This window comes from Platichthys flesus, chromosome 7 (assembly GCF_949316205.1).
Source record: "Platichthys flesus chromosome 7, fPlaFle2.1, whole genome shotgun sequence".
Classification (NCBI taxonomy): Eukaryota; Metazoa; Chordata; class Actinopteri; order Pleuronectiformes; family Pleuronectidae; genus Platichthys; species Platichthys flesus.
This window is the reverse complement of record NC_084951.1, coordinates 2,155,790-2,167,909: the sequence shown is the minus strand read 5'-3', so window position 1 is coordinate 2,167,909 and position 12,120 is coordinate 2,155,790. Positions and strand designations below refer to the sequence as shown.

The window sequence follows — 12,120 nt, the reverse complement described above, 5'->3', positions numbered from 1 at the left end:
ATGAAATACCTAATTTGCTTGCTGATTCACATGGGATTGTCCTGAGCAAACACACCCTTAAATTTGAGCAAGAAAAAGCTCTGGCTGGAGTGGCCACCTCAGACTTGATGTAGGAACAAAAAAATGCCATATAGCTTCCTTATCTAAAAAAAGAGAATAGCGAAATGTGACAACACTTTACTTGACACTTTTTTTTTTATTATAGACTGAACAATAGAGGATGTGGGTTCCTGAGAAGAGCAATCGTATATCCTGTCAAATAGGTCGACTGCAGATGCCATCTCCCTCACCCTCCACACTGCCCTCTCCCACCTGGACCAGAGGGACACATATGTGAGAATGCTGTTCATCGACTACAGTTCGGCATTCAAAACCATCGTGCCCCTGAAGCTCGTCACCAAGTGGATATTGAACTTTCTGACATGCAGACCACAGGCGGTGCGGATCGGCAGCACCACATCCTCCACCCTGACTCTCAACAACGGTGCCTCCCAGGGCTGCGTGCTCAGTCCTCTTCTGTACTCCCTGTTCACGCATGACTGCGTGGCCACCCACAGCTCTAAAACCATCGTTAAGTTTGCTGATGACACCACTGTCATAGGCCTGATCACCGGCGACGATGAGAAGGCCTACAGAGAGGAGGTCAGAGCCCTGACATCTTTGTGCCAGGAATACAATCCTCCATCTCAACGTCAGCAAAACGAAGGAGCTGATCATGGACTACAGGAAGAGAAGAGGAGAAGAACACACCCCCCTCTCCATCAACAGGACCACGGTGGAGCGAGTCAGCAGCTTCAAGTTCCTCGGGGTCAACATCACTGATGACCTGACCTGGACCCATCACACAGACTCCATCAGGAAGACGGCCAGACAGCGGCTCTTCTTCCTACGCTGTCTGCGGAGGCTCAACATGGATGCCAGGATTCTCTGCAATTTCTACAGGTCCACCATAGAGAGCATCCTGACTGGCTGCATCACCTCCTGGTATGGCAGCTGCACCGCCCAGAACCATAACGCTTTACAGAGGGAGTTGAAGTCTGCCCAGCACATGACCAGGACACCCCAGCCATAAAAATGTTTGCCTGCTGCCATCTGGCCGACGGTACCGCAGTATCCGGGCCCGCACCACCAGGCTCAGAGACTGTTTCATCCCCCAGGCCATAAGACTTTTAAACTCCTCTCCAGGACCTATTTGCATATTTGCACTATTGTTGTTTTATTTTCTCCTCAGCTGTTTATATATATATATTTAGATATATGTATATATATATATATATATATATATATATATATACTTTATTTTCTATTTAAAATTTTTGATATTTTATACTATTTCTATTTTATTTTATTTTATAGGTTGTAATTACTTGAGCATTGCTAGAAGAGAGCCAGCGACTGCTTAGTGTTATTGTTGTGCATTTGACAATAACAAATCTTGAATAATAAATAATGAATAATAAAGTGTTCCACGGAATACAAAATTTCAAATAGCTTTTATTATAATATGCCAGTAAAATAAGCTACAGATACAGTAACAAAAAATCTGAGATTGATGTCGTTGTATATAAATAACCTTTGGGCCTTTGGTCATAATTTTGACCTTTGAGCCCATTACAAACAGGAAGGTTTACAATGGTTCGGCTCTACTAGTATATTTAAGCTTTTAGTCTTGTTTACTGATTTATTTTCATTTTTGGATTCCTCTATATTAAGATCTGAGGTCTGTTCTACGAAGCAGGTTCAACATACACAGGATATCTTAACTTAACCTAACAATAGCAGTCAGTCTAAGGGATCACATTTAACTGGTTATCAACTCAATAAGTCAACCCAGGTTTTCCTCATCAAAATTTAAGCGTGTGCACACAAAAGGTGAGGTGTACTACATATGAGCTGGTAAAAGAAAGGTGTGAATGTGTTAGGTGACATTTGGGAAAATAATATTACATGACCAGGACATAGCAATGAGTGGGAACAAGATAAATAACACAGTGTCATGAGTTATGAATCTGTTCTTTACTAACAAGACCTGTATAATTAAAGAAGCCTCTTGGGCGAGAGATGAAACGTTTCACTGAATCACATGAAGTTGCCTAAGAAGCTTTAGTTTAACACACACTGACTGCACTGACTCTGAGGACACACTGTGGTGGAAACATTTGCAATTACTAGTCAATACAAACCTATGGACCTATTTTCATGTGCGCATTTGTGACAGGATGTGCATCAGGAAACAGGGAGAGATTGAGATGTGGGTGTTTTGGCGGCGGAGATCGACTTAACCACCCAGACACTGTTTGGAACTTCCCTTATCCTTCCCTTTAAAGAGAGAGCGCAGTGTACAACAGTTTAGTGTCACTGAGGGTTGACTGTTCGAGTCTCAGAGAGAGAGAGGGGAGGGAGGGATGGAGGCTTTCACAAGGTAAAACTGTAAACTATCTATGCCCCCTTTTCAATTCAATATTTAATTTCATAGGATAAAGCTACTTAAAGGAAAGTAATTCATATAATAATTCTATATCTGGTTATCCCGCCCCTAACACATCCAGTACATCAATATCAGTCATTAAAGTAAAGAACAGTATCCGGTTGGTTATGTTCGGTTCCAGCAGTTGACACATGTATCCTCCCCTTTGATGAGAATCTATATATTTTGCTGAGACACTTATCAGAGTAGGTCAAAGGAGGAGAGTCTTTGAGGACTGCGGACCCTTGTCCACCAGTTCCGTGGGGTCCTCTAAGAATGCTGATGTCAGGTTTCATAGGAATTGATTGGTCAGTGGGCGGTGCTTTTGTACAGCTTGATCTCTGTTCTGCAATTTAACCTGCTCCGTAGCATAAGCTACCATGGTAAATTACCCTGATAAGAAGTGAACGGGTTTCATCGGACCGGAAACCCCGCATTAACCCTGATGTTGCAAACGCGCATATCCTTTCTCGTAGTACAGGGCCCTGGTTGACTTATCTGTTTGTGTAATGGCCTTCACGTTTTCTTTTTAAGCCCTGTGCCTGTCTACAGATGGATTTGGTTGAGTAGGAACCATAGAATGTAAATAAAGCATTACAGGGTGAATCTGGGATTCACTTCCTCCTCCACCGTCGGAGCTCACTGGTCATGTGACCAAAACTGAGCCGACGGACTGAGACGATGTGTGTGTGTGTTTGTTTGTTTGTGTGTGTGCTGAGGGGCGTGTGTGTGAGTTTGTGTGAGTTGAGTGTGGAGAGAGACACTGCGCGTCTGGACACTGAGGTCTAGGATCTGGAGGTAAGAGCAATTGAATGGTGGGTTTTTTTAAACTGTGTTACTGCTGAAGATTGTGAACACTGTGGAAACACGGTCCTGCTGCTCCTCACACGACAACACAACAAGCGGTGTGTTGTTGCTCTTTAACCAGAACAAGAAAACGAGAAATGTCTCGGCTTCGGTCGGACTAATGTCAAAAAGAGAACATGGCAAGTTTGCCAACTTTGAACTACAGAATTTTAGGGCAAGCACGAGACACGGTGTTCCTGTTTATGTGTGAATGCGTGCTGATGTAGCGCCGTTTTCAAAAGAGAATATAGAAGAACGATTAAAACGCAAAAAAATTGTTTCCCATTAAAAACAACAAAATACGTTATTTAAAGTTAAGTTGCGGCTTATTTTGATTTATTGGGAATATATGGTGAACAAGGGTTGAAGTGAACTGTCAGAGGTGTGTGTGTGTGCGTGCGTGTGCTTGTGTACGTGTACTTGTTTTTCAAGAAAGTAGACTATCAACTTTTTAGCTTTCATTGTAAATCGTAGCCTTTGCGTTGGGAACCACGTGACTGGAATCTACAAGAATCTTTGTCAATATAAGATTAAAATGTATCCCCATATTTGTTTGTTTATTGATTTTTTTTTTTTATAATGATGAACATAAGGGGATTTGTATCATCCAGCTCCAAACGAAGATACCACTCCTTAAAAGAGAAACACTTCTTTTGTTGTTTAGATAGTTCCCTCTTTAGGACCTTTTCCATCATAAACACTGACCTTGGACTGGTGTGAGTCGTGGTTAGGTTAGGCTTAGGATTAGGTATGAAGTTGTCATGGTTAAGTTTATGGTTAGGTATGAAATGGTCATGGTTTAAATCAGGATTAGGTATGACATTTTCATGGATGAAGTTAGGATTAGGTAGGATGTGGTTAAGGTAAGGGGTCAGATGTGATTCACAGTTAGGGTAAGGGGTTAGTATGTTTGAAGGCAAGTTTGAACATATTGCAATTTGCGCCATTCAAAGTGCTGTACAAAGGAACAGAATATTTAAAACATTTTAAAAGAGCTATACGAAAACGTTCTAGAATAAAAGACTACAGTAAAACACATAAAGTAAATGCTCAGATATTAAAAAGAGGTTGTGATGTATTGGGATCTGTGGCCAACAATAGTGTTTCATGGCCTTTTGTAAAATAACTGAATTTTTCTTCACTTTACCTCAATGTTGATTCTGGGAAAACTGAGCAAACCTGTCCCTCCTGAGCTGAGGGTCTAAATGTTTAATATAATAAACCCTAAATATGCTAATAATTGGCCATCCTCAATGCAAATCGACTGAGTCCTACCTTTGCAATTTTATTTTGAAGTAGGTACTTGTTTTTGCTGTGTTGTCAGGAAGGCAGAGTTAGGATCTGCTTACAGATGTAAATGTAATATCTAACAACACTTTCCAATCACTGTCACTATGGGGCACAGAGGATAGACCTATGAGGGTAAAATTTTATATTTTAATATAATTGAGATACCCTATATTATGACAGGCAACTGTCTTTGAGCTGTTGTTTTTGCATTTACTTACAAGGGAACTCTGGTTGTGAATAATATTTGATTCCTAGTCTCGGTTCTTTTTCCATAAAATGCTGAGTATTCTTCGAACTAAGGCAAAAGCAAACCATGGAATCTCACAAACTGATTCCCCTGCTTTTTGCTGAAAGGAATAATGTCTGCCCTGAAGCTGGAGGAGAGTCGACAGCGGATTCGCACAGAACTTGACACTGTCGTGGACTTCTGGCTCAAATACTCTCATGACACTGTACATGGGTACTGTAGAAATTGAAATATTGCCTGCTCATATCTTTCTTAAGTGCAATAAACCTGAATACCAAGCAGTAATATTCAACAGTTTACAGTCTGTATCCTTGTGGTGAACCTTGTTCTCCAATTTCTGTTTAAGGGGTTTCTTCACTTGCATTGGACGGGATGGAAAGGTTTATGATGAACTTAAGTACGTCTGGCTGCAGGGTAGGCAGGTAAGTTTAAATACTTGCAGTGTAAAACAAATAATCCTCTCAATGGATTGTGGTCAGTTCTTTGATTGAAGTGGTTGGTTTATTTCATAGGTGTGGATGTACTGCCGCCTGTACCGAACTATGGTTCGCTTCCGCAAACCTGAAATCCTTGAAGCAGCCAAAGCTGGTAAGTAGAAACGTTAAGGCTAGTTCTGCTAATTTAACCTATTTAGTCAGAGCAGGTGAAAATCTGGTTCAGAAAAGCACATTAAAATGTCTGGAACTATTTTCTTAATTTAAATCCAGGTGACTGGATCAGTTTCATTTGGTCGCCTGTCAATACTGTCATATTCCCTTTGTGAAAACCTGTGTGGTTTTCACTGTGTCGGATAATTCACAACGCCATTCTGTCGTGATAGCCCTCACGACAGAAAATGACATATTGTTATTATTTTGTTTTTAAGGTAGAAGAAGTCATCAGTCTCAGAGATTCATGTCTGAGAATACCTTTATACTCATTGCTAATACAAGTTGTGTCTAATCAAAAGCTAATGTTACACTGTTGTGTTTACATCTTAGGAGGAGTGTTCCTCAGGAGGTTCGCTCGTGTGTCCAGCAGCAATGGTCAATGGAAATGTGCCTTCTGCTTAACAAGAGATGGTAAAGTGGTCAAAATTCAGAGGACTATATTCAGTGAGTGTTTCTACATCATGGCCATGGATGAACTGAGCAGAGTCACTGGTGACAAGGACATGCAGGTATTAATACAAAATACTTAATATTTATTTATAATGTACGTATATGTGGTTTATATACCTATGTGTATCATATTTTTGATCATGCAACTGTTTAATATTATCTTACAACTTTTTCCCTCTACATAACAAGCTATTTTCAGTATGTGACCAATTCAATGGTCATACCTCGTCAGTCTTAAAATAGCAATGGACCAAAAACTGAAAGAAATTAGCAATGCCCTATTTGCATTCACAGTGAATAAGTTGAAATAATTCTGAAAGCCCATTTTCACAGATTTAATTAATTAGTAATTAATTAGGCAGAAAGCCTGTCAGTTGTTTTTGCATGTATAGGACATAACTGGCTTCAGTTTAAAAAAGTGACCATTCTGCATGATAAAGAGTCTGCAGCCTTGCTAGTGAGTCTCTGAAGCTGTAGGCTGTAAGCTGTAGAGATTCTTTGAACTGAAAGTGCAGCTGAATCTGATGGGAATACCATTGGCTTTGCAGTCATGGTCATAAACCAAAGTATTATAAATGGAAAGGGAATCACAATTTATGAAGGTTAACTGCTTGGCACCATAAATATCTGTGTCACATTTCTTTGCCAAACCTCATAGTAGTAGTTGAGAGGATCATTTATGAGCTGTTGGTGGTGCTTGATTCAATGAAGGCCTATACCAAAGTTCCAGGTAATCCATTCAGTAGTAACTAAGGCTACCTGAATCCCTAAAAGTACGTTTTCGTTTGAAAACCTATCAAATCTGCTACAGATCCAGACTTCTCCAGTTATAGAGCTGCCAGAAACCTTACTTATCTCTGCTCTGTAGAAACCAGGCATTCAAGTTAAAAGTTGGATAGAAAAACTAAAGTTAAATGCACTTTAATGTCATCTCCTCTGCTGTGTTCCTAGCTGGAGGCTGAACAGATGATGGACCAGTTGATCTACTGGGTTCGAGTGGACTCCTCAGGATTGGGCAGGCCCCAGCTTCCTGGAGATGTTCTTACCAACAGCATGGCCATTCCCATGATGCTCTTGTGCCTTGTGCAACAGCTCACAGAAGGCCAGGGTCAGGCAGTGGTTCAGAAGTACAGAGAACTGGGCACCTGGTGTGTACAGCAGATTCTACAGCACATACAGGTATGGACATGGCTTGATGCTGTCTGGTCAAAATAACTTGTCAAAAAATTATGTATTTACAACCAGGGCATTTTGTGACTGCTTAAGGAACAAACCAGTTTCAGGTCAGTTAGTTTATTGTGTACATTCACAATTTTTTTTAATAAATGAAATTTTATTGATTGATTTAGCACATTCTAGCAGAATAGGTGGTACTCAACGTAGTTACTATTCAAACTGGGAACCTTCTTGCTGTGAGGTGACAGGGTAACCACTGTGCCGTACTCTCAGTATACTGCAATATCATTACTCGTCAGCAATGAAATGTAAGTGAGCTTCAGGGGTTTAAGTAGTTGAAAGCACAACATGGATTAACTGCATTTAGCGTGGCTGTGGAGACTACAGTCAAACAAAGTTTTCACCTGAATCCACTCGTATCATGTTAAAGTCTGGGAGAGGCGCTGGTCTAGTGGCAGAAACTTGGACTGTGGGCAGAGAAGGTCTCTGGTTCGACTCCACGGAGAGACAACAAAAAGACGAACCTGGATTGATCTGTCCTATCCTGCACCAGATGGGTCAAAAGCAGAGATTAAATTTCCCTACCTGCATGAGTGTGCCTTTGCATGTCTGTGCATGTGTTTGGGACTAATAAATGCATCTTAATTGCATCTTAATCTTAAGTCAAATGCGGAAATATTCTTAAGAGAAAATGACACCTTAATTATATTATATTTTCGTTGCACTGGCCATACTTTACTCAAATAACTTCAACGATCTCTTAACAGGTTATAAGTAAACACCCATGTTAGTCAACAGGACACACTCAGCAAGGTAATGTTCTAGGGCTTTGGTGATTTGTATTATTATTAGTATTAATGGTTACGGTTACACTTTGACTTTGTAGAAGAAGATTCTCCCTTTGATATGCTGTAATGTCTTTTTCTTGGTACAGAGAGACGGCACAGCTATTTTAGAGAATGTGTCAGTGGATGCGGCAGAACTGCCAGGTTGCCAGGGCCGACTTCAGAACCCAGGTAAACACTGGACTGCTGACCAGTCAGCCAGATAAGAGCACAGAGCATGCTTGAGACAGCTGTTCTTATTTGCCTAACTCAACATTTTCCCTTTTGGTCACCCCACATGCTAACCTGTGCTGACTCAGGCCATGCCCTGGAAGCAGGCTGGTTCCTGCTTCAGTACAGTGCAGAATGGGGGGACAAAGAACTCCAGAAGACCGCCATTAACAAGTTTGTGGAGCTGCCTTACCAGTATGGATGGGATAAAGTGCACAGCGGTCTCTTCTATTTCCTGGATGTGGATGGTTACTGCCCCACACAGGTGATTCAATAATTTCAAGTAAACGCATGATAGGATTTTTTAGATAAGTGATGCGCTTACATTTAGCTTGTTATCATAGATGAAATAGGTCACTAAATTTGCTTGTGTGTCTGTCCAGTTGGAGTGGAGCATGAAGCTGTGGTGGCCTCACTGTGAGGCCCTCATTGCCTTCCTGATGGCCTACAGTCAAACCAAGAAGCCCGAGCTGCTGGAAAGTTTCTCTCAAGTTTACGAATATACCTTCAGTCATGTGAGTGTACACTACAGTTCCAATGAGGCACAGTAGGACAACTGCACACTTTTTTATTACTAGTTTTAAGATATTCAGCATCTTGGAAAATTATTATTCTCATTTATGTGAGTGAGATGTTTCTGATTAATCTCATTTCTGTGACGACGACCTGACTAACTTATTTTCACTTAAGATGGAAGCAATCGATCAGAAATTATCTCTGTACATACTAACACAGCTGAAAACACATGTCACGTTTTTGTATAAGGTCTTTCTGTATATCTGTATATTTGAATACACTGTAATATATATATGCCTGATTTTGTTTTTCTGCAGTTTCCTGATGCTAAGAGCGGGGAGTGGTTTGGCTATTTGACAAAAGAAGGGGAGGTGGCACTGGATTTCAAAGGTGGCCCTTTTAAAGGTGAGATCGTCATTAAGATGAAGAATAGACTGAATGCCAGAAACTGACTACTTAAATTAAAACCACAAATAGAATTGTTTTTAAGCAAGCTACAAAGAAGTTCTGTCCACTGTCAGGTTGGAGTTCTGTGTGAATACAATACTTTTTGATTACTCTTAAACATCCATCTCAGGTTATCCCATCACAAGTGAACAGCTCTAAGTACAGTGAACCATTGAGACACACTAAGGGTGCATCTGAGCTCTGATAACTCAGACCTCATTCAGAGTTGATCTGTGGCCACATTCTTTAAGCCAGTGTGAACATCAATCTATGAGGGCATGCACAATTGATGCACCAATGGGGTGGAGGATAAGTGAGGAAGCCATGATGCATATTCATTAGTATATATCTGGCCTTTAGGTCTTGCAAGACAATTTAGGCTATGATTTGTCAACTGCTTTTCAACAAAAACAGCGCCTCCCGCTGCATATCTGCTGTAGATGCATAGCCACTGCTATAGTACTGCACCGTGTTAAAACCACAAATGGATGACTAGTCTACAGAATGCACTGTGATGAAAAGTCTGAAACTCCTAGCAGTTACTAGTATAGCACATGTGGCTCTTCGCCCAAGTTTCAATGCTGTATAACAAAGGTTCCAGGTTTTGACAAGGAGGAATAATGTGTGAAATATTAAAACATGTGGTTATGCTAAATCAGTTTTACCACCTACTTTTCGGGCCATCATAATGATTCTGGAAATATTCAAGGAGAAAAATCTTTAGTCAGTGGAGTCCCCTCGTGATTCTTTCTGACTGTGGGAAAGATGGCAGGTCCATTATTTTGTCAGCAATGATGCACTGAAAGGTATGCAAGGTATACTTGCTGCATATGTGTATGCAGCAAGTAAAGCTACAGTAAAATAAATCAAAAACTGATTTATATATTGTGAGAGATTCTTTCTCTCTTTAATTTGTCTTGAATTATGGCCTGAGTGAATTGGACCTTATCTTAACTAGGGAACAAAATAGGGTTGTTTGGTGCCTCCCACCCCAGCCTCTGGGCCCCGGAGGTTTTACAGCACAGCTGATGCCCCGTTGAAAGTCTGTAAGATAATTGTGTTTCTCATCTCTTTCAGGTTTCTTCCATGTTCCCCGCTGCCTCTACATGTGTGAGCGTATTCTCGATGAGCTGCTGGCCAACAAGGACTGAGCACTCTGACATTGATTTTACAATAATTGGACTGAGGCTGATTTGTGATTCTGTTCATGAAGTCAAATCATCATAATCAGGTTATAAAGACAAATTGCAGTACTATTCAAATTTGCATTTCTGTTGATTTACTAGTTTCATCTCATTAAAAATGTATTGTTACTGACCGGGTCATTAAATCTGTTAGTATTTGAAATTATGGCACCAAGAGCAAATTTGTGGTAAGCTTAGATTTTCTTTCTTGGACCGACTAATGTTTTTTCTTACTTTGTGCCCACCTGTCTTATTTTTTCCCATGCAAGATACTAAAGAGGATATCTTACTGTCCCTTTTAGTTCCTGGACATTGACACTAACACTTTTCATCTGCACCAAATGAATTTTACTGTTTCAGTTGGCCCAATACATGCCTTTTTCCATTATCAAGTTCAAGTTCCATCCCAGGATCAACACTGTCAACCAGAGATGCACTGTCCCTTCTTCATCACACATACTAAAACATTCACTCAAAGAACATGTCAGTTTCGGCCTTAATTCTACATGCTCACTGAGCTTTGGAGCCAGATTTAAACACATGTTAAAGAACACATTTCTGAATACAGTTTTCCAGCATACCAATTCGTATATTCTAACTAACTGGTGAACCACAATGAATGTTACAGAAGTAAAGATATCGAGTGTTTGACTGCTAGTTCTTGGCATTAGTACATTCACAGCCAAGTCAATGAATTGTGTTTTGAAATATTACTAATATTAAAACTCAAAGTATCTTTATGCCGACTTCTTTAATGTCTTGAAACCCTTTTGACTGTTGTGTTTTGATGGCATGTTATCAAATTTTGACGCTATGCCACGGTCACACCATATGAACAACTGAAATTTGAGTTGTTTAATATCTCCACCTTATTGAGATGACATTCACAGAATTTGAAGTTGATCGGATGAAAGCCCTGGGACAAGTTTGTCAAAGTAAACATGTGGAAAATGGCCATTAAAAGATTTAAATGTAAATAAGGAAAGATGTGCATTAAAACATACCTACTTAAACAAACATATACAGGTATGCATGTGAGCCCACATCCATCTACTAATTCCAGGAATCTGTATGTCTGTGCCTCACATAAATTGGAAAACATTCATCTTATTGATTCATGTGTATCGTTAAGGGTCAGTGCAGTGTCCAATTTGGTTCGTTTTGGATCATAATGTATTGATACAGTAAATTGTTTCTCTAATCTTATTGGTTGCAAATGTTAATGTCCGACTGCATGAAATGATTGATTTTCCTACTTCGTGGTGACGTCATGATGATGTCCCACCTACAATACGCTCCCTCTCTCCCTCCTCTCTAGTCTCCTTTGTTTTATCAGCCCTCCCTTCAACTGACGCTTTCTCACTCATGCATCCTAACTCTGTCAAGGATACTCTCCTTTCTACTCGGCCCTCCTCTCTTGACCATCTCTGTCCTCTTACATCACGACAGGTCCAAGCCCTTCCTGACCTGCTCAATTATCAATCTCTTCTCTCCTCTTTCTCTGCCTCCCCGTCCCCGTCCCCTTCCTCCTTCCACCCTTCTACCAAGCCTCTTTGTCAACTACTTTTCAAAACAGATTGATGACATACACTCCTCATTTTCTAATCCACCATCTGTACCTACATTTCCATCAACTTCATCTTCATCCCCTTCGCCTTCATCTTTCACCCCCCTGTCTCCCAATCAGGTTCTAACTTTGGTAACCACGGCCCGCCCAACCACCTGCCCCCTTGACCCATCCCATCTCACATTCTGCAGACTATTGCTCCTGACCTTCTTCCTTTTCTCACCT

The 12,120-nt window shown here is 40.6% G+C and overlaps 1 protein-coding gene across 1 annotated transcript; it reads left to right on the top strand.

Moving 5' to 3' along the window:
- The first annotated feature begins 2,750 nt into the window (after nucleotides 1-2,750).
- renbp (renin binding protein) lies at nucleotides 2,751-11,068 on the top strand. The gene is made up of 11 exons (XM_062392378.1): nucleotides 2,751-3,265; nucleotides 4,958-5,063; nucleotides 5,197-5,272; nucleotides 5,363-5,438; nucleotides 5,831-6,009; nucleotides 6,902-7,129; nucleotides 8,061-8,142; nucleotides 8,271-8,446; nucleotides 8,565-8,696; nucleotides 9,015-9,102; nucleotides 10,222-11,068. The coding sequence occupies exons 2-11, from the start codon at nucleotides 4,963-4,965 to the stop codon at nucleotides 10,293-10,295; spliced, it is 1,212 nt and encodes a 403-aa protein (XP_062248362.1). The 5' UTR covers nucleotides 2,751-3,265; nucleotides 4,958-4,962; the 3' UTR covers nucleotides 10,296-11,068.
- The last annotated feature ends 1,052 nt before the right edge of the window (nucleotides 11,069-12,120 follow it).

Bases quoted from the DNA above. Each gene is read 5' to 3' on its own strand.
- renbp (XM_062392378.1), top strand. From the start codon at position 4,963: ATGTCTGCCCTGAAGCTGGAGGAGAGTCGACAGCGGATTCGCACAGAA. The intron at 5,064-5,196 runs GTACTGTAGAAA...TTTCTGTTTAAG, and splicing joins TCTCATGACACTGTACATGG to GGGTTTCTTCACTTGCATTG. The intron at 6,010-6,901 runs GTATTAATACAA...CTGTGTTCCTAG, and splicing joins CTGGTGACAAGGACATGCAG to CTGGAGGCTGAACAGATGAT.